Source organism: Zootoca vivipara, chromosome 3, assembly GCF_965207765.1.
Source record: "Zootoca vivipara chromosome 3, rZooViv2.hap1.1, whole genome shotgun sequence".
In the NCBI taxonomy this organism is placed as follows: domain Eukaryota; kingdom Metazoa; phylum Chordata; class Lepidosauria; order Squamata; family Lacertidae; genus Zootoca; species Zootoca vivipara.
The window spans coordinates 11,474,722-11,499,899 of NC_142586.1; the positions used below are offsets into that span (position 1 = coordinate 11,474,722).

Sequence of the window (25,178 nt, forward strand, 5' to 3'; positions counted from 1 at the left end):
GGCTTATAAAAGGAACATACAAGTCTAAAAAAAGTTACAGGCATCTCAAGGAGGCTACATAAGACAAAAGACCTTTAAAAGGAAGGGAAGCCTAGGCCAAAAAAGAGAAAAAGCAAAAACAAAAATACTTTTAGAATTAAGGCATGCCAAGGTGACATTTGGAGAGAACACAGGAAGGGAGAAAATAGTAACTAACTTTGCAAAACGCTAAATTTAAATTTCCTTTCTTGTTAGGGATGTAACGAGTCACTGCAACATAGCGGGAGGGGAAATGAACCTAGATTATAAATAAATTTGCAATCTAGTACACATGGGACTGGAACCCCATCTTGAAAGTGCCTTTAAGTCAAGTTCAGCTTTAACACAGCTCCCCTCTTCAAGCGTTTGTGCGGTGCATCCCTAGTAGAATCTTGTTGCAATAAACTTAACTTTTGAATCTGAGGAGTACAGCAAGTCCTTCACACCCACCTTTGTTTCACGAAATGACTGAAACAGAACCATTTCCATTGACCTTCTAGGCTACAGAGAAAGTAGGTTGTATCAACAGTAGCACCAATTTAAAGGTACATAGCAAAGTCTGCAGTGTAGACATATTAGTCCTAGGTTTCCCACCTGGCATCTTCAGGGCACAAGAAAAGAAACTCACTTCAAGTGTGCAATTGAGGCTTTGTAAGTAGAGCAGGTTGTTTTAGAGTTACCGGAGAAAACAACATTGTGGTAAAAAATAAAATAAAAATCAAGACATTCCCATCAATAGAACTAAATGCTATCTACATCGCAATACATTTTGGTCAGCATCAACTGGGAACCTGAAGGATGGAATATTAATATATAGAAATGATGTGATGTTTTTAACACCATTAAATTACATGGACACAGGACATGTAATAAATAATTTTTATATAGTGAGTAAGGAAATAAACAGTAACATTTTTAGTATATATATTTTTGCATAAAAATCATGACAAACTAAACTAACCGTTTCGACTAAACAATCAGAAGCACAAAAATAATATTGCCTTTCTTCGGAATGATTTGCTTTGACCTTGAGGTTCATTTGCTTGGCCCAATACCAATGAATCCCTCTATTTACTGAAAACCTGGCATCCATGCAAGTTAAAACCCTGATGCAACCCTTTGGACCATAGTACATTTATTTATACATAGTAGTTTATGTGACCATCGGTTTCAACTGGGGATCAGGGAGTAGGGTGGGGAGAAATTTAATTCAGTTCACATTCAAAGGAGAACCTGCCTAATTCATACTGTCAGAAACAACAAAATAACCGAAACAGCCATCCCTCGATATTCCCACTTGTCCAAATTTTGCAATGCTGTTCTCCAATCAAGTATTGTGCAGAGAAATGTATGTCTAAAAATGCATGAATCAGTCAAAACAACATACCAAAATATTTGTTGTGCAAAGAACAGAAAACTGCATATAAAAATATATGCATTAGGAGAAATTCACACTGGTATGCTACTGAATTTCCATGAAGATTTTTTTAAAAATAAATAACTCACAAACTAAAACAAAAACAAAAACAAACCACTAGCATCCTTTGGGATATCTGTGTCCTAAACTAACTTAAGCTGTTCTCCATAACGTCCCCTACCCCATATCTGCATCCTGACAGCAAGCTTTCTAGGATAAACCAGCAGAGTTGGAAAACCTGATCAACAGAGTTCTAAAGTGCCAATTCCTTATCTAATACTGCAACACGAGGATGAATTCCTAAGTATGGCAGTGACAGATATAGTGGTACGTTGGTTCTCAAACGCCTTGGTTCCCAAATGCCAAAACCCCCGAAGTGTTCTAGTTTTCAGATGTTTTCCGGAAGCCGAACATCCAATGCGGCTGTTGGCTATTGTTTACAGGGCACCGGCACCAATCAGAAGCTGCGCCTTGGTTTTCGAACATTTCAGAAGTCAAACAGACTTCCAGAACAAATTAAGTTTGGCACTTTTGTTTTTGCTATTTATTTTGAGTTTTTGTTTTTGAGGCTTTTTTGGTTAATTTGTTTTTGTGACTGTGTGGAACCCAGTTCAGCTACTGATTGATTGATCGTGTGACTGCGGAAATGGATAAAAGCCCCCCCCCCCCATCCAAACAATGACTATCATCAGTACAGGTAAGGGGGGGATAATTTTTATTTTTATAATCTACAATGCTGTTTTATTTATTTTATTTTATAGTACAGTACATTGATTATTGCTTTCATTTTATGATCAATGGTCTCATTAGATGGTAAAATTCATGTTAAATTGCTCTTTTAGGGGTTGCTTTTTAAAGTCTGGAACACATTAATCTGTTGTGCATTACTTTCTATGGGAAAGCGCGCCTTGGTTTTTGCAACGTTTGGGTTTTGGAACAGACTTCTGGAATGGATTAAGTTTGAGAACCAAGGTACCACTGTACAGCATTGATGATTGTCTTGTTAAGAGACCATGATCATTTAATTCCAAACCAGTTTACTTGGAACTAAGTCCCACTGAATTCAACAGTTTACTTCCAAATACTCATGCTTAGAATTGCAAGCTTGGTGAACTTTCTCCTGAGAGTGCCTAACAAAAAATGCCAGTATTGCTTTGCATTTTTAGGTAAACTATACTTATTTAGAAATTATGTGCATGAAGTGACCTTCTGAAACATGAAAATGCTATTAAATAATAACATGCTGCAAATACATTATTAGTTGAGATTCTAATTATGACAGACTCTACCAGTAACAATGTAACAACTGTCAATTAGCTATGGTCTAGCTATCTTTCATGGGAACATGGAGAGGTCAACTTCTAATGCTTTAATCCTTTTCTCATGTACCTGAAAAATACGCTTGGCAACACGGCTAAGGCATTGTGCTAGGATGGTTTCAGAATCAAATCAAGAAGCGTGACCATGTTGTTTCTTTTGCTACTTTAATTGCATTCCCTAGACGTTTAAATTTAGGCTTCCCAATTGCGCATCGTTTTAATTGGTTCTGTTAAGCTTTTCTGGTCGCATCATCTCAGATTATCAGTATTTTTGCTATACGTTAAATGTGCACATTGAAGCAATTCTAGTAATTTACCCAGCACCTAGTAGTTTTAAAACTTAATGCATTTTATGCACTTGAGTCGTGCATCTGGCTTATGTTCAGGACAACTTGGATTTGAGCAATGCTGTCAAGATGCAACTAGAATTTTGACCTCAACATGTTTTGAACTGACACAGCATAGGGTTTCTGAAGCTGCCATAGCTTAATACACACGTGGCTAGCCTTTGGAACTCGAGATGGGCTGGGCTCCAAATCTCATCATCCCTGAGGCTGTGCTGGCTACAGATAATAGTTCTGGTCTGACCAACACAACAAGGAGGCCCACCTGTTCCCCACTCCTGATTTAGTGCAATGAAGGGTTATGAAGGACTTTAATTCAAGGTGCTCTATTGGCAAGAGCCACAGGGTGGGCACTGTGACGCTATGTATGCTTTTTACTATTAGTTTAAACCTACCATTTAGTTACCAGAGAGGTAGTTAACCTGTGGCCCTCCATAGGTTGCCTGGAGTCCAACTCCCATCAGCTCCGATAGGTAAGATGGGAGTTGTAGTCCAACAATATCCTGAGAGCCACAGGTTGGTGTACACCCTTGGTGTAACGGAATGATCTCTTGCCATGTCAGCTGATCATGTCCAGCAATTAGCTGCCATTCATTCTCTGCTCTGCATTCTTTATTCTCTTAGCCTAGCCATCCGATTATGCTGCCACTAAATTGCTTTTGTTTCACCCTGTAAGCTTAATTCACTCCAATGCACTGCAGAGAGCATTTAGGTAGGGTGACAACAGTCACTGCGACACTGAAGCTGTATTTACACAGCTACACTACACCGATCAATATATGGGATGCATGAAGTCAGTAAACATTCACTTAGAAACAAACTGCCGTTCGTTAAATAAATCAACTGAAACCATTAAGGATGTTTCTTTCAGACGGCATTATGTTTAAGCGATTGCTGCAACCTAAACCTTTTGAAATCAAATGAGTATTTTGGTCATCAGGAATAAGTGACTTCAGGTATCATCCATTCTTTTAAACTAAGCAATGTTTTCTAATCCCGAATCTTCCTTGCGCTGGAATGCGTATTAGGTATCAACATGTTCAAAGCCACATTGAGTAACCTGGAGAGCCTCATACAGGTATATGGTCAGAGAACTGGGAAGCGAGGAGTTCACCTTACGGACAAGTGTTCGGGCAACCCACATGAAAGCCCGATACACTAACAAGAAACAGATAGTGCATAGTTTTAAAATGCTTCTTCGATACAAGTCAGCACATCCAAAATAAAATTTGTAGGCTTATAAACTTACACTACTTGTTGCACTGGGAGCTGTGCTGTTTACATGTTGCAGATGTACACTAAGTCAACACACACCACAATTCCCTCATTACGTAAATCATATTTAGAACAGCACAACACACATGTAACTGACTGTAAATTAACATAACATTATATGTAATAAAACTGTAATTTACTCATCATATCGAAAAATTGCAAAGCACGGTTCCTGATGGCAATAACGTATCATATTACTATTAACTTATGTGTTCCTGTGGACTACTTTTGGCTGAAAAAACCTACTGAAAAATCTCCTGGAAACCTTGTTGCTGAAGAAGCCCAATGGGCGAAACAAGGGTGTATCCTGAGAACTGGTCTATCATCAGCTGCTTGTTGTTACTAAGTAGTTCCGTTTGTTACATTCTCAAGACACAGGGTGATGCAGAAGGAAGTTTTGTTTGTTGCACTTTTAAGACATAAAGGGACCCCTGACCGTTAGGTCCAATCACGGATGACTCTGGGGTTGCAGCGCTCATCTCGCTTTACTTGTTGAGGGAGCTGGCGTACAGCTTCCAAGTCACGTGACCAGCATGACAAAACCGCTTCTGGAGAGCCAGAGCAGCCCACGGAAATGCCGTTTACCTTCCCGCTCTCCCTATTTATCTACTTGCACTTGACGTGCTTTCGAACTGCTAGGTTGGCAGGAGCAGGGACCACGCAACAGGAACTCACCCCGTCGCAGGGATTCGAACCACCGACCTTCTGATCGGCAAGCTGACAATGCAGAAGGAAGATATCAGTATGAAATGGCATTGCCAACAGGAACTGTACGTTGTAATCGTTGGACTTGACCATCCTTGGACTTTACAATAATACATATAGAAGGTTAATAGTAATATGATATGTTATTGCCATCAGGAACTGTGCTTGGCAATTTTTTGATATGACGATTACAGTTTTATTACATGTTATGTTAATTTACAGTCAGTTACGTGTGTGTTGTGGTGTTCTGCAGATGTACACTAGGCAACTGCAAGCATCGTATTTTTCCCATGTACTGTACTGTTTTGGGGGACTCAAAATTAAGAAAATGGGGGAAGATTGTCAAGAGTTGTAGAGTTGTTGAGCTTTTGCGGGGGAGGATTGCCCAGAGTTGTTGAGCTTTTTGAGGGGGAGGGGGTTGCCAAAAAACGCTCACCCAACTCAACAATGAAAAACAATTGAAAGCAACACAAGAGCCACCAATCGCCCGCCCAATTGACGCAGGGGCAGCCAATTGTTAAGAGTCCTTGACACTCCCCCAGAAATCAATCGCCCAATAGCTGCTGACAATCTCCTGCTTGCAGCTGCAACCAATCCCCCCTGTGATAAGACAACCCCAAATTTTTAACCTAATTTATTAATAAAAAATCCTCGTTTCATTCACAGAAAAATACGGCAAGCACCTCCAATGTGTTCTTGTATGCAATCTATGCATTTAACCACTTCAAAAATAATGGTGCACTGCATGTATATGCAAGTGAATTCTTCACTGATAATAATTGAAGCTGCCTTATATCTAACGAGGAACTACTATGGGGGTTTTACAGAAAGCTTTGAATTCCATGGGTGACTAGCTTGTCCAACAAACACCAAAGCATGCCTTAGATTAACTAAAATCTGTAAGCACATAATACTGAAACACAAAATTTGTATCTGTGCCTTGCCTATGGCATCCTAGCCAAAAGATAACGCCTCTCATCAACACCACCCCTGCATCTAGTACAAAATCAAAGTTACATGATTGTCATAGCTTCAATCTGGACATTAAAAAATTTATCTTCCAGTATGAACTTTAGAAATTACTGGCCCTAAAGACAATGACAGCAAGGAGCCTTCCGACACAAAGCATGGATTTAGCTGTAACAGTTTACAGGTCAAGTGTTTGGCTTCAGCTGCAATCAAGGATGGTCCCCGATGCTTCTTTGGTCCAGAAAAAAGTACATACACAGCTAATTGCACTATAGTCCATCAGCCTCCACCTGGTTTTTACGTTGCCTTAGAGAGCTTTGCTCCACTTTGTCAAATGCATGGTGATCAGAGTCATTTTCAGTCTCAGATCCTTCAACTGCAGAGTCCTCTGAAGAGTTTCCTTGAGACTCATCTTCCTCCTCTTCTCCATCAGACAAACCTTTTTCTGCAACTGGTTCTTCGGCTATGTGCTCTACTGTCTCCTGCTGCTCCTCTGTTTTATCATCACTGCAGTCCACCAAGTCTGTTGGCAGGAAGAATTGAGAGAGAAAAAACTGATATACATTACGTTAAAGTTGCTGTTAAACTTAAAATCTTCAACAGCCTCCATCTGGTGGCTCTCCTATATTCTGTCATTCTTCTTATGCTTGCTGTGAAGAAGCAGACCACACGTGCCATGGGATTACATGTTAACTGCATCACCTTGCAACTTGGCATTACCTAAAAGGGCCAGACCACTACCCTCCTAATATCTCTCCCACACGCAGATACACATTCACACGCTCAATGCAAGTTATTCATCCTCCTTTGCGAGTGGAAATGCTTTAAGTTTCCGATTTTGCCTGTTCCTCTTCTACCAGCCATCCAGTATTTCCCGCCATTTGAAAATAAGGCTGCAGTCTTCAGCAAACCTATTTGGTAATACAATTCCTTTGGTATCATTCTTTATGGATCACAGTTGGCATTACAATAATGTCTTTCTTTAATGCAGACTATTAATGTGCCACAGATCATTGCCCAAGCAAACTATTTACCTTCAACTCCACTTAATTTTTAGAAATGCACACACTTCTTCATACTTGGTTAGGAAGAAGCATTACACATTTCCAGTGTCACCAGCCCAATAGCTGCTCTCATGCTGCTTACAGTACTTGAAAAAACATCACACCCATCTATTTCCAATTTGGAAAAGGACTCATCTCTTCACAGGCCCAATATCACTTGCTTAATATAATTAACTGGCAATCCACAATTCAAGTACTATTCAAACTTTCATATAAAAAACTGGCCGTGTCAGCTCCTTTAACACTTTTATACAGAAATCTGATAACATGTCTAGTTTCAAACCACTTTACAGGAACAGCTGAAAACATTACATTTTAAGTTATCTACCTTTCATTAATGATGCAGTTTGCCTCGCAAAATTGTACACTGAGCTTAGTTTTTTTTTATTACATACTTACCAGAATATTCCACTTCGGACTTAGGTGGGAAAATGCAGTCTATAAGTAAAACCAGTATCTGAAGGAAAGGGGAAAGTATTACAAAGGCAATCCACAAGCTCTCCAACCAGAACCGGGTTTCTTCACATTTGAATGCTATTCTTTAAGTTGTTGGGGTTTTACCATTCACCTGTATCTCAGCGCTACATATCCACATAAGTGCAATGGCTGTGTTTTTAGCTCACTTGTAATTTTATTTTATTCAGCTGCTGGGGAAAACCATGAACACAATTGACAATTATGCACATTATACTGTGCTGTTGCTTGTCCTTATGAGCATGACATTTTCAACTGCATACAGATTGGCATGCTCTGTTTGAACAAGCTTCCATCAAATTGCCAGTGTTACAAGAATGAGCCATGATGAGCCTTAGGCTCAAATGCCCTCCACCCTTTTGCATGCAACGGGAGGCGATCTAAAGCGTTCCCCTTAAATTGTTCCCTTCTTTGCTGGGTTTTAACATCTCCAGGTGCATCAGCAAAAATTAGATTCCAACCAAGCTTAGCCAAATCCCCACATATTAAAAATGCAAAAGATCTACTAATTTTAGCCTTCATGCACCTTACTTCTGCAGCAGCAGAAGAACATTAACATTTGTGAAAGCATTTTATGGTATCCTCTAGAGAGGAAAAGTGGGGTTTTTACAGGAATGAAGCAACATAACATTAAATCAGGTACGTATGACAAGGACCACAGGAAATAAGGAGAAATGATTCATAGTAAGTGGAATGACTTATTCTAATGTGCAACTCACAAATCAATTCCTGCAGACTACTCACACAGTTGAGAACCCGGAGGAGTTCAGGGGTCTAAATTGTGTAGAAAAAGTTTCCACAGGCAGAGTAGGCTGTCTCCTTCCAACTTCGCCCTCAACCTCATGGAAGATGGCAGGCAAAGGTAAAGTAAAAAGGTAAAGGACCCCAGGATGGTTAGGTCTAGCCCAGGCTTCCTCAACCTCAGCCCTCCAGATGTTTTTGGCCTACAACTCCCATGATCCCTAGCTAGAAGGACCAGTGGTCAGGGATGATGGGAATTGTAGTCTCAAAACATCTGGAGGGCCGAGGTTGAAGAAGCCTGGTCTAGCCAAAGGTGACTATGGGGTTGTGGCGCTCGTCTCGCTTTCAGGCCGAGGGAGCCAGCGTTTGCCCATTGACAGCTTTCCGGGTCATGTGGCCAGCATGACTAAACCGCTTCTGGTGCAACGGGACACCGTGATGGAAACCAGAGCGCATGGAAATGCCGTTTACCTTCCCGCTGCAGTGGTACCTATTTATCTACTTTCAATGGCATGCTTTCGAACTGCTAGGTTGGCAGGAGCTGGGACAGAGCAACGGGAACTCACCCCATTGCGGGGATTCGAACCGCTGAGCTTCTGATCGGCAAGCCCAAGAGGTTCAGTGGTCTAGACCACAGCGCCACCCACGTCCCTGATAAGATGGCAGGCAGAGCAATGCAGAGAATATGGCCCTCAGTGTGTTTGTCCCTTGCTCGTGTGTAGCATTTAGAGCAGGGGTCCCCAGAATTACCCGCCTTTGGGCCGGTGGCCGCCGCGCCGATCGCACGGTGGGCCAGAGGGCGGGGGAGTGTGCGCGCAGTGGGCCGGAGGGTGGGGGAGTGCGCGCCAGTGCGCATGCGCAAACCCATTTACTGGCGCGGTGGCGCGCTTCCAGGCCGGAAAAATCGCCGAAAATTGTTTGTGCGCATGCGTATGGGCCTCCCCCGACCCAGAAGTGCACCGGAAATGACCTCTTCTGGGTCGGGAGAGGCCCATACGCATGCGCAGAAACGATTTTCGGCGATTTTTTTCAGATCTGGAAGCGCGCCGTCGCGCAGCGCGCCGCAAGAGCGGGCGGCAGGGGTCGTCGCGGGCCGGATTGGGAGGCCAATTGGACTGCAGCTGGCCCGCAGGCCGTAGTCTGGGGACCCCTGATTTAAGAGGCAAGCATCTGACTGGCATCAAGAGCAAACTGCCCTAGGGAGTTTCTAAGTAGGCATGTGGCAGTACGGTCAATCCTAGTGGGGCACCAATCAGCTCTTCAGCACTGTCAGCTAGCCCTACTCGCCAAGGGACAATGAGGAGTGCACACTCCTTACTGTTCCTTTGCAGCCACATCTTTCGTTGCCCCACCCAATGTCACATATGACTTCAGGTGTGGGACAGATCGGCCTGGCTTAGGGGAAATGGCCTCATGGGCCAAACTGACCCCCGCTGTACCCAACTTGGTCTGCAGGCTGGAGGGTCCCCAATGAACACAGGATTCATTTGTTAGATGTCAATTTAAGGTGTTCTAGCCTGGAGTTTCCCCATTTTGTTTCAGGGACAGCACATGGGAAAAGTGCGTCAAAACTGTCTCAAGCCTGTATCTGTGCTTGTTCTTCTGGCATTTCTTGTGACATGGAATCAGCCTCTCTCTTACTCCCCTAATGAACTGAGGATCTTTTCTTCCTCTCTAGTAAAGTGTCAGTATTCTAGACCTCATGTATCTTCCACAATTCTTATTAGAATGGTAGGACGGAAGGTGAACCTTAACACTGAAAAATCACAAATGGCTAAGCCCACTACAAACTTCCAGGGTGATGTGACTGCTTTAGAGATGCTATATTATCTACAGTAAAGACTGTTTACAATTCTGTTTAATAATATATATATATATAAATCTTACCAAGCCCAGGATTAGACCAATCAATAAAGTGGCCAATATGAAGACTGCATAAGAACCCCAAATGTGGATTCCAAGAGTGACTGTTAAGTAGTTGTGCATTTGCTATAAAAGGAGACAAACAAACAGCTTAAAATAAAAGTGGAATTTTAGTACCGGACATGACATTCAGAAAAATCAATTGATCATCTTTAATACAAATTGGGACTCAGATTATATGCAAATCTATTCTTTTTTCTTCTGGGTCTTCAGTCTTTGTCTCCCTAACTAGGCTTTTTGATATTTTTAAGTAATCCCTGAGGACCTCATCCCCCCCTTCAAAAAATCATCATTAACAATTAATATCAATCAATATCAAGCTGCCCATCTCCATCCTAAGAAACGATCTGAAGTAGCAATTCATGTGGTTATAGAACACATTTGTAGAATTCCACATTCCCTCTAACTTAAAGCAGATTAAATGGTCAAAAATGCTATCTCACAGACACCAGGAAACAGAATAGTATCAATACAGCTGATGTTGGTATTCATCATCTCACTCAATATACAAATGTGCAGCTTATAGATAAAATGCTTCCTTACACCTCACCTGTTGTACTATGGTCCAACCGTTCAACACCAACTGGAAAACAAGCTGATCTAAACCCTGATTTTGCATGCAAGCGCTATCACAGTTACAATTTGCCAGAAAATTAATCTGACCGTAGGCAGGCCAGAATGATGTCATGATAGATTTCTCTGGATGACCACCACCTCAGAAAGCAGTGACAAGCTCTGCACTTATTATAATTATAATTTCATGCCATGCAATTTTGCCTGCAGGACTATCTAAAAATGTCACATGGTTTACATTCCACAGATAAGAATATAAACCATACATATTTATTGATATTTCCCATATTACGTTTTGGACAGATGGCAAGACTTCTTTCACAAGAACAGCTATCACAAGCAAGTCATCTGAACAAGCTTTTCTGTTTGCCGGGGGGGGGGGGGAATTATGACCATGTTTTCCGTTACAACTTTAATAGTACAAAGAATTCAAAATTTAAACTCCAGGAGGCAGGAGGCAGTAGAAGACAGGAGTGCCTGGCGTGCTCTGGTTCATGAAATAGTCAGACACGACTAAACAACAACAGCAACATGCAGCAAAACACGCATTGTGTGTAGAAGTACAGTTAGCAGGTCTAGCAAAACCATGCAGTCCCAGGACGGTTCACATTAGCAGACAACCTGTGTGAAACCTACTTGTGTAACAAGACTTCCCTTGATTCTCCCAAATCTGTGGAGGGGTTACAAGGGCAGGGCTAGAAGGAGAGGACAGGAGAGGAAAGGAATTTTTTTTCGACTCGTGGATTGATATAACTGGCTATCACCCACATTTTTAACTTACCGTATTTTTCCGTGTATAGCACGCCCCCATGTATAAGACGCCCCCTATTTTTGGAGACTCAAAATTTAAAAAAAATGGGGGAGATTGCCCCGTGTATAAGACTACCCCCCCCTTTCTAAACAATTTTTTAAATTTAAATAAACCCATACACGGAAAAGTATGGTAAATAATAAACCCTAAGCTACTCTATCTAGAGGGACAGCTGCTGTGTTACTGGTAATTTGCATGGTTTGTTTTCTATTTTTTGCATCATTGTCATCAACAACAACATCAACACCCCAGTCTTCCTTTCTCAGAGTGCAACATGATAAAATAAAATACAGCAATAATATTTTTTTAAAAATATAGCAACTCAACTAACAGCTAAAACAGCAAAAGATAAACAACAGTCTCTGCAGTAAACTCTTGTCTACATTATCTACCAAGAGGCTGGAAAAACAGGCATGCCTTTCATTGCCACCTAAAACCTAACTATGTCAGAACTAGCCACATCTCCCCGTGATTGTTTCTTACAGCACTGTTAGCCTCCCTGGGAACATAAAACTTACACTGAAGGTCACGATATAAATTATGAAAATAAATAAATGCCGTTTGGTAAAAAAATAAAGCCAGCTACAAACTAGTTAATGTCACTGCACACTGTAATTATCAGAGTGGAAGTGGTACTTGTGTTTTGTTTTTAAAAAGCCTCTTGCAGCATATTCTGCTGACTAGAATTTAAGCATGCAATATGGTAAATAAGAGTCCTTTCCAAGGGTTTGCTTCTGATAGCCTCATAAATTTCCCATTTCAACAGCTACTGTTCAATTACTAGAGTACAGAAGTTCTGAGATGATAACCCATCTGAGATGATAACCCATCTCAGTTTTGAAATTTACTGTATAGCTGAAATAAAGTAAATTAGCCAACACCGTATGAACTGAGTTCTGAAAAGTACAAAGGCTTCTCCATGGGATACAGAGCTAACCTCACATTTCATTAGCATTAAGTATGGGGTTATATACCATTAGGTTCATTACAATGCCATTGGCAAGCTTCTTAAGATATAGAATTAATTGGGGAACATTCACTCACCCTGATCCATGCCGATAAATGGAAGAGTCCTGCCATTCCATGCATCCTAATAAAGAATAACCATCTGGTTTTACCATTGTCAATGGATAAAGCACGACAAATTAAGTATTCTTGCATGTTCTATGTCACATATTGAATAATTTCACATCCTTGATCTGCACTAATCTTCGACCACCTACACCATAATTTAACAGTGTAGTAGGGGATAATGAAATAAATTATGTGTTTTGATCATTATAAGAGATAGGCAATGTGCTCTGAAGACTAGAACAAGTCATTTGACTGTATGTAATAGTTCACAGATCACTGCAGAAGATTCTTACCTTCCTATGACAGTTTCTGCGTGTAAAACTTTAATTTGAAAAACCAAATGAATAAATTTATTAAAAATAATATTAATACACTTAGTTGCTACAAGCATGTGGCGAACAGCAAGTGAACGTTCCAATCACTCATTCCATGACATCTAGAACAATTACCTCTTTTCTGATGTCACAAGTGCGGCAGATTCCCTACCAGTGAGTGGTAGCCAATGATATGGGCTGGGAAAAGGCACACCACAGAAAGTTATCCTAAATGTTAAGAATAATTAAAGCTATTTTTCAACTCCCCTCACCCCCACAAAAATAGATAAAGATCCAATTTCAAGAAGACAATATATTGTAACACAATTACATAATAGATGAGGGGGACTTCCATCCAGCCACAGGTTCTACAGCTTCCCATTTTCTCTCCAGGATATAGGCTTCTAAATCCTCCAGCGTCCTCAAGCCACGGTATCTTCGAAACACTCCATCCTTTGCACTGAAAACAAAAACAGGTAATAGTATAATTATGGCGCCGGACCTAAAACCACAACACACAGCAGGAACTATTGTACCCCACTTCCACACATGGAAATGAATCTCACTGCAGTCAATTAAAGGCAAACAACCACACCCTGGGGCCCCCTCTCATTGCCTACGTAAACCAACAAATGTACAGAAGAGTACCTACCGAAATGATGCTGACATAAAATCCTCACACGTAGACCAAGTTGGAAAAACGGGGGGGGGGGGGAAGGGGGGGAAATAGTGTGCAGGTTTATCACCCACTCTCTCCCCCTACCTCTGGATATCATATTTTCTTACATTGAAAGTAACCAAAAGACTGTATCTGATCAAAAGAAGAGACACTGCATGTTCTTTTGTAGTTCAACTTAAGTTGACAGAATATGCACAACTTGCAGACTTAACAGAATAAGAAGATTGGGAAACGTTTATTGAATGTATGGAAAATAAATGTGTGCATCTGAAAACACTGGCAGCATTAAGATAAGATCAACAGGGTAAATAATTTTTGATGGATGTAATAACGGAAAACCAGTTGGTGTAGTTTTTTGTAAAATAGGCAGGGATATAAGATATGCAAAATGAGCCATAGAAAGAGAAGAGGGGAAGTCTTTGATATCTTAAGGATGTAAAACGTTTATCTGAAACTGTATAACAGAAAATTTTAATAAAAATCATATTTAGGAAGAATCATTTGTGGTCCCCCTTCCTCACTGTAGCACAGTGAATTCAGTGTTGTCTCATCTTCACTTGGTTACTTTGCTTAAAGAGATTGCTGTTTCATCTGTGCCAGGAACTGCAGAGAGAACAGTGCACCTTTGAACCTGAAAAACCTTTAATTCCAACACACCCAGATCCTCAGCTATACTTCCACCAAGGAAAGATAGTTGTTAAATTCTCTAGAACAGTGTTTCCCAACCAGTGTGCCTCCAGATGTTTTGGGACTACAACTCCCATCATTCCTGACCACTGGTCTTGCTAGCTAGGGATGATGGGAGTTGTAGTCCCAAAACATCTGGAGGCACACTGGTAGGGAAACACTGCTCTAGAACACCAACAGTTACAGAGCGGTATATGGCCCACGTTTTTCCATTACTTCTGAATTGTTCTGCTTATTCTCACAACATCCCAACCCCCCAAAATCGACACAGACAGATACTGTCTTCCAATAGCAAACAGTTGTCATTTTCAGACAAATGAAATGATACTTACTGGTAAATAGTGGGGAGTGTCGTAACAAAAAAACGACCGCTTACGCCTAAGGAAGTAAAAAAAGTATTTTGAGTAGTTTCCCCAAGGACATTATTTTGCTTTCCTAAACACAGTCGTATAACAAACCAAATTAATACTGTCACTTTACGCTGTGTATGAAACTGGTCCCCAAAACTAGTTGTCCATTTCGGTTTCCCGCCTGCTGGTGATTGAGCATAACTAAAAATCTACTGTTTAGTAGTCGTACCTCGGAAGTTGAACAGAATCCGTTCCGGAAGTCCGTTTGACTTCCAAAGCACGGCTTCTGATTGGCTGCAGGAAGCTCCTGCAGCCAATTGGGAGCCCCGTCAGAGGTTCGGCTTCCAAAAGAACATTAAAAAAACCAGAACGCTCACTTCCAGTTTTCGGTTGTTCAGGAGCCAGAACAATCGACTCCCAAGACATTCGGGAGCCGAGGTTTGACTGTAGCTATGACAATCCTGTATCGTAAGTGTCTAGTGTTTTACCAATTTTTTGTGCTGTAAGCCGCCCAGAGTGGTTGGGGAAACCCTGCCAGATGGGCAGGGTATAAATAATAATAATAATAATAATAATAATAATAATAATAATAATAATACCAGTAGTACTGACAGCTACCAACAACTCCTCCGGCACTATTGTAGCCACACCTTCTCCCAGCTGTTTTCGTCTACAATGAAGGATTTTAACCATGATACATTTTACAGCAGCCTGTGGCCCAAAAAATGCTAGGCCAGTAAAGAGACTCCTTCCAGAGAACAAGCAGTGTGGGAGCAAATGGTGGAACCAATGTTCATTTTGTTGTCAGGAACACTGATTACGTAACTAAGTAACTTTTCAGCTGTAGTGAAACTTAAGCTGCAATCGTATATGCATGCTTAAAGGCAAGGAAGTCCCACTGTACTCAATGGGGCTCGCTTCTGAGTAGACGCACAAAGGATTGCGCCGTTAAGTTCACAATCTGGCAGCAAGGATGTGGTAAATTAAGTATGTCTATATTTACAGGAGCAGAGTGCTGCTTAGGTTCAGGGTGGGTTTAATTTAAATCAAATGAATTTAAATCACGATTTAAATCATTTTCTTTACAGAAAGACTCATTCTTGCTAGTATAATCTTAATACAACCAGATGAAGGTTTCATGGAAAATTTTCAGAGTAGTTTTACAAATTTGGTTATACTATTAGAAATACATTGACAGATAATAATGAAATTATTGTGAGGCTTAATAAGTTAACTGTTTATATTTGGACAACTTTTCTGCTGTACTTTATTAGAAGGAGAAAAATAATCATTTCCTTAATAACAATTTAAACAATTTATTTAACTAAAACAATAACATTATAGCACATGTACCCATGTTTGTTAACTGATGTGGTTAATTTTTTTAAAAAAATATAACTAGACTGAGTTTTAGCACACATAAAAAACTTAAAACAAATCCTTATTTCCTGATGAATAGCCTTTAGACTATAATGCAACTTAAATAGAAAACTATCTTTAGAAAGATTTTCCCCCCAAAAGCATTTTATTTTAAAAATCCAATTTAAATTAAAAAATCTGATTTGATTTTTTTAAAAAAATAAATCATTGCTTTTTATCCACCCTGATTAGGTTAGAGTCAATCAGCATATGATAGATTTGTATGGGCCGACTTAAAGCAGGCCACACATTGCTATTAAACTGAGCGGCAGCAATTGCCTTCCAAAAGAACGCTGGAACTACAGCTGCAGCTACTGCACACCTGGCTTTAGCTCTACAACAAACGGAACAACAAATCTCATAAACAAAGGGAACAAAAAACTAATAGCCGTTAGTGACATGCAGTGGTGGAATGCCTGAAAATGTTAATCACCATCATCCAGGGAAGAGCAACAAGTGAAGTTGGAGCATGAATAACCAACCACTGAATTAAATGCAAAGATGTTATCAGTATGTGTTTTTGTGAGTTACCTGCAGCGGCATGTATGATTAAGGAAAAGACACACACACCAAGCAAGAACTTTTGCTAATCAAAAACTCTTTTAGTTTCTTCTCTTGAAATTCATACTGATATTTTTGCCCAAGCCCCAAAAACCTCGCTTACAATTAGGTGACAACGCCTGCTCTTCAGATTCAATTATTTCCTCATTTTAATGGATAATTTTTTAGATGTCCTCCAGCAAAACCCTGAACATCCTCTAGTTAGCATACATAAAAGCACTGCTAACTTTAAGTGAGCAGATGAGCAGTAGCACAACTCAGGTCAAGGGTAGAAAATTAACATATAGAGGTTCCCAGACCTCTTGCCATCTGGGGCAAACTGAATGCATCAAAGAACACCATGTACCAGCTCGTCCAGCCAAACGCTCAAGTTAACTTGTAGTTAAGTTATCATATTCCCACAATAGCAGCAATGTTCCAGTACAGACTTAAAATATGCCTAGTTAACAATGCATGCCGTAGTACAGAGTTGGGGACCTGGCTGCTTCCCCCAACCGCAGTTGGACAGTTGGGATGGGGGCCTGCCCACCTGTCAATCATCTGACACTGCTTTGATGCCAGATGACCAGTTTGTCCTTTGCAATATGGCTGCAAAAGAAAACCCAACTCAAGAAAGGCTTGAAGTTGCAGCCTATCAACTCATCGCTGGTGAATTTCAGCTTGCGAAAGTTCTCCGTGCATCAATTGCCACTGCAGATTCAAGAGTGCACTTTAAGGTTCATGACTGTATATTTGCAGCTGCAGCTCTATCTGCCCCAGTAAAATTTGTCAACGCCTAAATAATATCGAGCGTCCAAACAACTTGGTCACAATAAGAAAATTTTGCCCATGGTATAACCATTTCCCATCCCCCCACTCTGATTCTCTGGCACCCTATCTGTATAACCTAGCAATTCCAAAATGTAGACACGCTTTTACACTCGCAAGACTGAATGTATTGCCCTCGGCTGTAATTGAGGGATGATTCCAACAGATTCCACACGAAAAACGCTTATGTCCCTGCGGAGATGGCAGTACCGAATCAGTGGCACATGCCCTCCTGGCGTACACTCTTTACAAAGACCTGAGGAAAGAGATTATCACCACTCTTTTATTGTCCATTCCGGGTCACCCAACCACTGTCACAGTGTCTTTTCTCCTGGCAGATCAAGAGGAGCAGATGACAGAAAAGATTGCAAGGTTTTTAGCTGGGGCAATCAGAATATGGTCCACTATTTGACAGCTGATTCAGGACCCTAAACTGTGTTTTATATAATCAACTTATTTTGTTCGCAATGTTCTTTTGTTGCTATGGCCGATGGCTGACGCAAATAAAGTTTCATTCATTCATTCTATCTGCCCCACGTATGACAAAAAAAGCAGCTGTGGTTTGGGGGAAATGCCCTCCCAGGCCAAATGGGAACCCATGTCTGCAGCCAGAGGTTTTCCACACCTGCTGTAGAAGTAACGTCTAGAATTTGGCAAGAAATGCTGGATTTTCAGTTCCATAAATTAACAATACATGGCGATAAGGAATACCCTATTGAAAACAAGCATGTAAATATATTTGTATTAAAGTTCCCCACTAAAAAGAAAATTTTGGCTTACCTGGTTCTTGAGTGACATCCACCTTGCCCACACTGAGTTCATGGTCTTTGCTGTTTTCTGCAAAAGCCTCCCATGCCGATTCCATCTCCTGACAAGCGGGACACCAAGGGGCATAGCTAAGGAAAGTGACAACATGAGTTAAATGATTGCACACATTTCCATATCTGGAGAGTTTGCAATGTATCGCCAATGTGAAATTCCCTGAGGAATATCAGTCACAGGCAGAGAACAATTTAGGTACGTCCAATGTGTGTGCTACATTACACCAAACTCAGAAGTGACCCGAAAACATCACAAAAAAGCCACAAAACGAGGTGGAATTGGGTGTTTCAAACATATGCGATCTCACTTAAATGCACAGTGCTTCGGAACATAACCCCTGCATAAATTGGGAGTTGCCTGCATATTTCTGCCACATTACTCAAGACTAGATTATTGTCATGTTTGCTGCCTTTAAAAGTAGTCCTGAAACTTCCACCTGGCACAAAATGCTTCCACCAGAAGCAAGAAAGCAAGCAACTCCAGTCTTGTATCACCTGCATGGATTGCCCATTTGTTTCCTGGCCTGTTTCAAAGCCCTGGTGTTTGCCTTTAATGGCTTTAGACCAGGCCACCTCAGAAATATTCCCATATGAACCTGGCTGGCTGCTCAGCTGTGGTGTCCATTCATATAAGACTGGCACAAAGGGGGGGCAATGTGTGACCCTCCAGGTGTTGCTAGACCAGATCTCCCGTCATCACTGACCATTGGCCAGGCTGGGGCTGATGGGAATTGAGTCTAACAACATCCAGAGGTTCCCCAGCCTGAAAAATGAGATCCAGCAGGCAGACACAAGAACAGGGCTATCTCATTGGTGGCAGCAAGACTGCGAATCTCCCTCTTGATGAATATTGCCAGAATATACACTTGGAGCCCTATTTGCCCATATTCAGACTGTTAGCAGCTACCTCTCACATATCAAAAGCTTACTATTGGATTGTTTTAAACTAAGTTGCTGTATTCTAATTGTTTCCATTATGGCTGAATCTAGTGTACATAACAGAATGATAGTTAAAATTCTTGTTTTGGTGTATTTTTATATTTTCATGTAAGCCACTTTGTCTTCACAGAAGAAAGGTATATGGTAAGCAATCTACACAAGCTAAACAAAACAAACAGAAACATAACTTTCTCTGCCTGCATCCTCTACACACATTCCCCATGCAGTTCTTGGAATTTCCAGAAAATAAAGGATGGGAAATTTATTTCTAGGTCATTGTATCGGCATCCAAGACAATTGACTATTTCTAGTCCTAGACACCATGATGACCCAGAGCCCAGGCTCTCTTCCAGACCCAAAATGTCAACACTTATTTCAGATGTTGTTGTTGTTGTTGTTGTTGTTGTTGTTGTTGTTGTTGTTGTTGTGTTTCTATTGATTTATTGGTTTGTTTGTTGCTTGTATAGGATATTTTGTTTTTCAATGTTTGATGTTTATATAGCATGTATCTGGGGCCAAGTGGGCTGCTGGGTGAAATGAGCACAACCAAGTCCTCATATGCTCAGTAATGTGCAGCTGGATAATACATGGTGGGCTGCTGGTGGGGTAAGCTGAAACAAGACCTGGGAAATAAATGCATGAGAGAGCATGCATGCTCTCAGCTATACATTGCCAGAATATACATCAGTGGCATCCACATACACACCTGCAATGTGCTTTGCTGCAGATGTACATGCTGTGTGCTCTAGCAAGGAGGGTTTCCACTTTGAAACAAATTATTGAGAAAGTATATGAGTGAGTGAGAACACGCGCTTATGAATTGCTCCAGTCTCGCCTGGATTGACCTTCAACCATAGTTACCATTGTGTATCAACAGCAGCAACACTGACTGGTAGGAGTACCATTGTGGGAGGCAAGCTGAACTGGCAAATTCATGTCTTTTAGACTGTAACCCTGAATGCTGATACTGTCTTTGTTATTGATCTTTGAGAAACCTTTTGGCCAAAGAGCATGGCAAAGATTCCTTTGAATGAAAAAGAATTTGAGAATAAATTGTGTGCTCCCAATTTTAACCTTTCAACTTAAGCATATTAATGTCGCCCTGCTGCACCAAATGCCTCACCATTTTGCAATTCTTTAAATTAGTTGAATTAGACATTTCCCACCTCCAAACTCTTCTTCTTCTTCTTCTTCAGTGTATATCCTACCAAAATTGCTAACATCTGAAGCGCCCTACCCATGCAGAAAGTGTCAGGATAATATGCTGCTGGACAGAGGCCAATGTTAACGTCCCCTTAAGGCCAACTACTGTTATAATATAATAAAATAAATAATTAAAGAACATGCCTGTCAATATCCTCTTTGTGCACAAAGTAAACTAACATGAGTTCCAGTTTACCAAAGGATTTACTGCTATTTAATAGCAGCATTTGTGTGGCACGCACTTTCTAGGAACTGTCCATCTAGGAATAAAGACAAATTTAGAGGACAACTGCAGCAAACTTTGGATTCCAAACTACAGCCACTTTCAGTGCCTTAAAAACTGTTATACAAAAATATAACTCTGGGCAGTCTAACTACATTCAGTTCATATATCCTGATCCAAGCAGGAACACCACAAAGGGGCCACACCTTCTCTATACTGCACTCATAAAACACATTTCTTCAGATGTGGTTGTCATTTCTTTGCTAGAAAACAGCTAAGTTCTTGAACGTGTGGCTTCTCACACAATATTTTTTGCTTTTAAACTGTAGTGGATCCCTCTCTTGAATTGCTATTATTCAATTTATCTTTATATTCAAAAAAATCAACTGGAGCTGTAAGCAGATTGACAGTCTTCCAGTTTCTGACAAGTGGATTTACAACACTTCAGCAGTTTCCATACAAATTAGATTCCATCCTATGAAGGCCCAAAACGTGCAAAAGGAAGCTGTGCTCGAGTTACCAGCTGCCATGTTAACAAACACCCTCTAAAAATGTGTATGCAAATGGTTCAGCTGAAACATTTTTTAAGCTGTCTACTGCTCTCTTTAAAAAAAAAGTTATCTATGCCTACATGACCTAACCTAAGACAGCCTTCTCTGTCCTAGTCAGATGTATGCAATGACCAGTTATGGCACAGATCTTTTAAAGCAGCAATCTCTGCCATAAATTCAGAAAGTGGCCATTTGCAGATCCGCCTTTCTTCCTCCGTCTAACCTCTAATCTGCAATACAGAGATATAGTTATTTACTTTACAAAGTTGGCACAATGACTACAGAAACTCTGCATACAGTTACACCCTAAATGCAAAGGGGGGAAAAGAGAGAATGTGGAGACCAATGCTTTCTACTCACAGTAGCAGAGGCAGAATATGCCTTTGAATACTCATGACTGGGGAGCATATTGGGGGGGGGGAGAGTGCCGTTTCCTTCATGTCCAGGGGTTTCCCATAAGCAGCTGGGTGTCACAGTGGGAAACAGGGATGCTAGGTTAGCTGGACCTTTGGCCCGACCCATCTGGTTTAGGAACACCTCGGTTTATGAATTTTCGGTTCATTTCCGCCGCGAACCCATCTGGAACGGATTAATTCATTTTCCATTACTTTCAATGGGAAAGTTCGCTTCATTTTATGAACGCTTCAGTTTATGAACAGACTTCCGGAACCAATTACACCCATGCTTCAGTTTATGAACGCGTCAGTTTAAGTACTCCGCGGACCCGTCTGGAACGGATTAATCCACTTTCCATTACTTTCAATGAGAAAGTTCACTTCAGTTTATGAACGCTTCAGTTTATGAACAGACTTCCGGAACAATTGTGTTCATAAACCGAGGTACCACTGTATTAGGTAACTAAGAAGCTATGGGTGGGATTTGACATCCTTATAATTAAAAAAAAAGCCATGGGTGTACACATCTCTGAATGCCATGAAGATTCATAGGCAGGACCGGCCTAATACATTGGGCACCTGAGGTGATCGATCCCCCACAAAAAGAGCACCCTCCCCAACAGGGAAGAAGGAGCAAGTGAAGATTTACATCAGGAACACAGGCAGGATGGTGAGATTGAAATTGGGAACTGCTGTCCCTGTGGATGCTGCTGTCTTGAGGCCATCACTTCACCTGGCCTCCTGAGTGGGCCAGCCCTGAGATGGAAACATAGGTAAGAAACGCAAGCCATCCAACCAGGTGAGAGTGATGTTGCCTGATAATCAGCGACCAGCAAACAGAACAAGACCAACAATGCACCGTAAATAAAACACCCAGAAGGGCAGGTTGTAAGGAACATTTGAGGGAGTTAGCTGTGTTTACCCTGGAAAAGAAGAGTCTGAGGTGAGATAGGATAGCCATCTTCTAATATCTAAACAGCTGTCACATGGAGGATGCAGCCAGTTTGTTTTTTCCTCCTGCCTCAGAGGCTAGGACCCGAACCCATGGCTTCAAGTTACAAGGAGATTACGACTCACCAGGAAGAATTTTCTGACGGTAAATGCTGTTCCAACATTGGAATGGACTCACTTCCAACTCTATAATTCTATAATTCTAAGTTGGACGCCTCTTAGAACCCTAGAATTGTAGAGCTGGAAGGGACATTGAGGAATCATCTATTCCAGTGGATCCCAACATGGGGCACCCAGCCCACAGGGGAGCAATTTGATTTTTAATGGGGGCAATTCGAGAATGAGTTAGACCAAGTTAGGGGCCTTTTAGACTTCCTCCACGTGAATAGTTCACTTTTTGAATAATAAGAATTATATGTCACAGGGAGGGGGGGAATCAGGATTTGAGAGATGCTTAGGTGAGGCATGACCAAATATAAGGTTGGGAATGACTGATCTAGTCCAACCCTCTGCAATGCAAGAATATGCAGCTGTCCCATACAGGGATCAGAACCTGCAACGTTGCCGTTATTAGCACCATGTTATTACTAGCACCATGCTCCAGCCCACTGAGTTATCCAGGTTGACTTGTCGGGACAGATTCCATAGTTTTCTTGTTTTACTCCCCAGCATCAAAACAAGAAAACTAATGAACCTTTGTCCCTCCCCACCCCCACCCCCACCCCCACCCCCAAACCACCTAAAAGGGAATGACCTTAACCGTATTGCAGAAGACAATCAGAGTCTGAATCAACACCAGAAGAAGAGTCTGGTATGGTTTTGAATCGCATGAGGGCCGGCATCTTAAGATCCCTACAAGGCAGGGGAGCGGGCTGGACTAGATGACCTGCTGGGGTTCCTCCCATTTCTCCTGGTATAAATTTAATCAATGCAAAAAATATATGTGCCCAGTGAAGACCAAAGGAGCCAGAGGGAGGGAGCCTCCAACCCACCGACTGCCACCCACCAAGGTCCAGTTTCCTCCATTGAGATCCCGAGCAATTTTGAGATCAGCCTGCTTAGTGGTGTCCCCGCCCCGCCCTTACTGGAAACTTTGGACTACAAATCCCATCAGCCCAGGAGGGCCGCGCTCGCGCAGGGGCCGTCGGGAGTCATAGTCCGAGAGCCCCTGGAGAGCCGTAAGCGACGCCGCGACTCACAATTGGACCATCCACTGGCCCTGCAGCAGGAGGCTCCAGTTGGACCCGCTCAGCTCCCTCAGTGGCCGCTCCGCCGCCCCGGGATCCTGCGAAGCCGAGGCGACGGCGGCGACAGCGGCCGCCAACGCCACCAAGGCCGGAGCTGCTGCCGCCGCCGCTCTCCTTCCCGTCGTCCCGTCCCAGCCAGAGCGGCTGCGGCGAGAACCGAGTGACTGAGGGAGAGCCGCCGCCGCCATCTTGGGAGGAATCAAACAGCCGCCAAAAAAAAACCTCCGTAGAGTTCCGCTTTCCCGTGACGCAGAGACGCAGCCCCCCTTTCGGTTGCCATTGGGCGGCCTCCGCCATGTGCGGGGAAGCGAGTGACGGAAGTGCCTATTCGTGGGACGCGCTTTGAGTGAGGGGGAAAAAACAGTGGCTTGAAGAGCAGCGCGAATCTCCTCTCTCTTTGTGGGGACCAGGTTCCTGCGCAATTAACAGGGAAGATCGAGCCCGGCATGGTTTTTTTTTGCACTGTTGTATTTCGGCTGCGCATGGGTACCGGACGTCTCGGCGTTTACGTGACCTTCGTGGCGCGAAGCGTCATCCGTGCTGTTACCCAATGCTTCTTTTTAATTTGTTTTTATTTGCATTTTCAAGAACAGAGAGCATCTTTAGCCCCCTGTCCCATTTGCAACTTTGTACCAAATACATGGTGTCTACATATGCCATATGACTTCCTTTCCAGCCTTTTCCTGGTTCCTTTTGCTTTTCTGCTAGTCCGCCTAATCCGCATCTTTTCAATAATCCAATTTGTCATCTATTAAAAACTTATCTATTTCAACTCTTCTGGATTTCTTCGAGACCTGCTAAACTATGTGTTTGTCTATATTGGTTGTTAAAATATTCAATAAATGTTATCCATTCCTCCTTGTATATTCCTCCTCATCTCCATTTTCTCTTATCCTCTTCGTCAGACCAGCCAGTTCAGCATATTTCAAACATTTTAAACTGCCTTTCTTCCTTAGCTTAGTGGGTACTAGACTTGTTCTCCACCTTTGTGCCAACAAGGTTCTAGCTGCAGTGGTGCTGTATAGTAATAAACTCTTGTGTGGTTTTTTTCAACCTCCGTCGTCACCATCCCCAAGAGGAAAATCTCAGGTGTTTTTTGGGAGTGTCTATTTAAGTATCTTTAAAAATTCATTATACTGTATATAGTTTCCCGATATTCCTTAATTATTTTACAGAACCACCACATGTGGATAAAAGATCCCTCAATTTTCTTTTATCGTATAACTTGCTGCGAAATTCATATTTATTTTCCTCAACTTTTCCCATAATCGTTACTGTATGCCAGTGGTGTCCAAGCTTTTTTCAAAGAGGGCCAGATTTGATA

The 25,178-nt window shown here is 41.8% G+C and overlaps 1 protein-coding gene across 1 annotated transcript; it reads right to left on the reverse strand.

The window, feature by feature from the left end:
• Positions 1 to 883: 883 nt before the first annotated feature.
• TMX4 (thioredoxin related transmembrane protein 4) lies at positions 884 to 24,079 on the reverse strand. The gene is made up of 8 exons (XM_035110623.3): positions 23,807 to 24,079; positions 18,305 to 18,420; positions 14,720 to 14,765; positions 13,353 to 13,481; positions 12,678 to 12,723; positions 10,214 to 10,315; positions 7,511 to 7,568; positions 884 to 6,570 (listed from the first exon to the last, which is right to left on the reverse strand). The coding sequence occupies exons 1-8, from the start codon at positions 24,040 to 24,042 to the stop codon at positions 6,317 to 6,319; spliced, it is 987 nt and encodes a 328-aa protein (XP_034966514.1). The 5' UTR covers positions 24,043 to 24,079; the 3' UTR covers positions 884 to 6,316.
• Positions 24,080 to 25,178: the final 1,099 nt, after the last annotated feature.

Excerpts from the sequence above, each read along its gene's own strand:
- TMX4 (XM_035110623.3), bottom strand. The coding sequence starts at position 24,042 with ATGGCGGCGGCGGCTCTCCCTCAGTCACTCGGTTCTCGCCGCAGCCGC. Across the intron at positions 13,482-14,719 it reads ACACTCCCCACTATTTACCA|TGCAAAGGATGGAGTGTTTC; the intron begins GTAAGTATCATT and ends TTTTGTTTTCAG. Across the intron at positions 10,316-12,677 it reads ATTTATCGGCATGGATCAGG|CAAATGCACAACTACTTAAC; the intron begins GTGAGTGAATGT and ends CTCCTTTTATAG.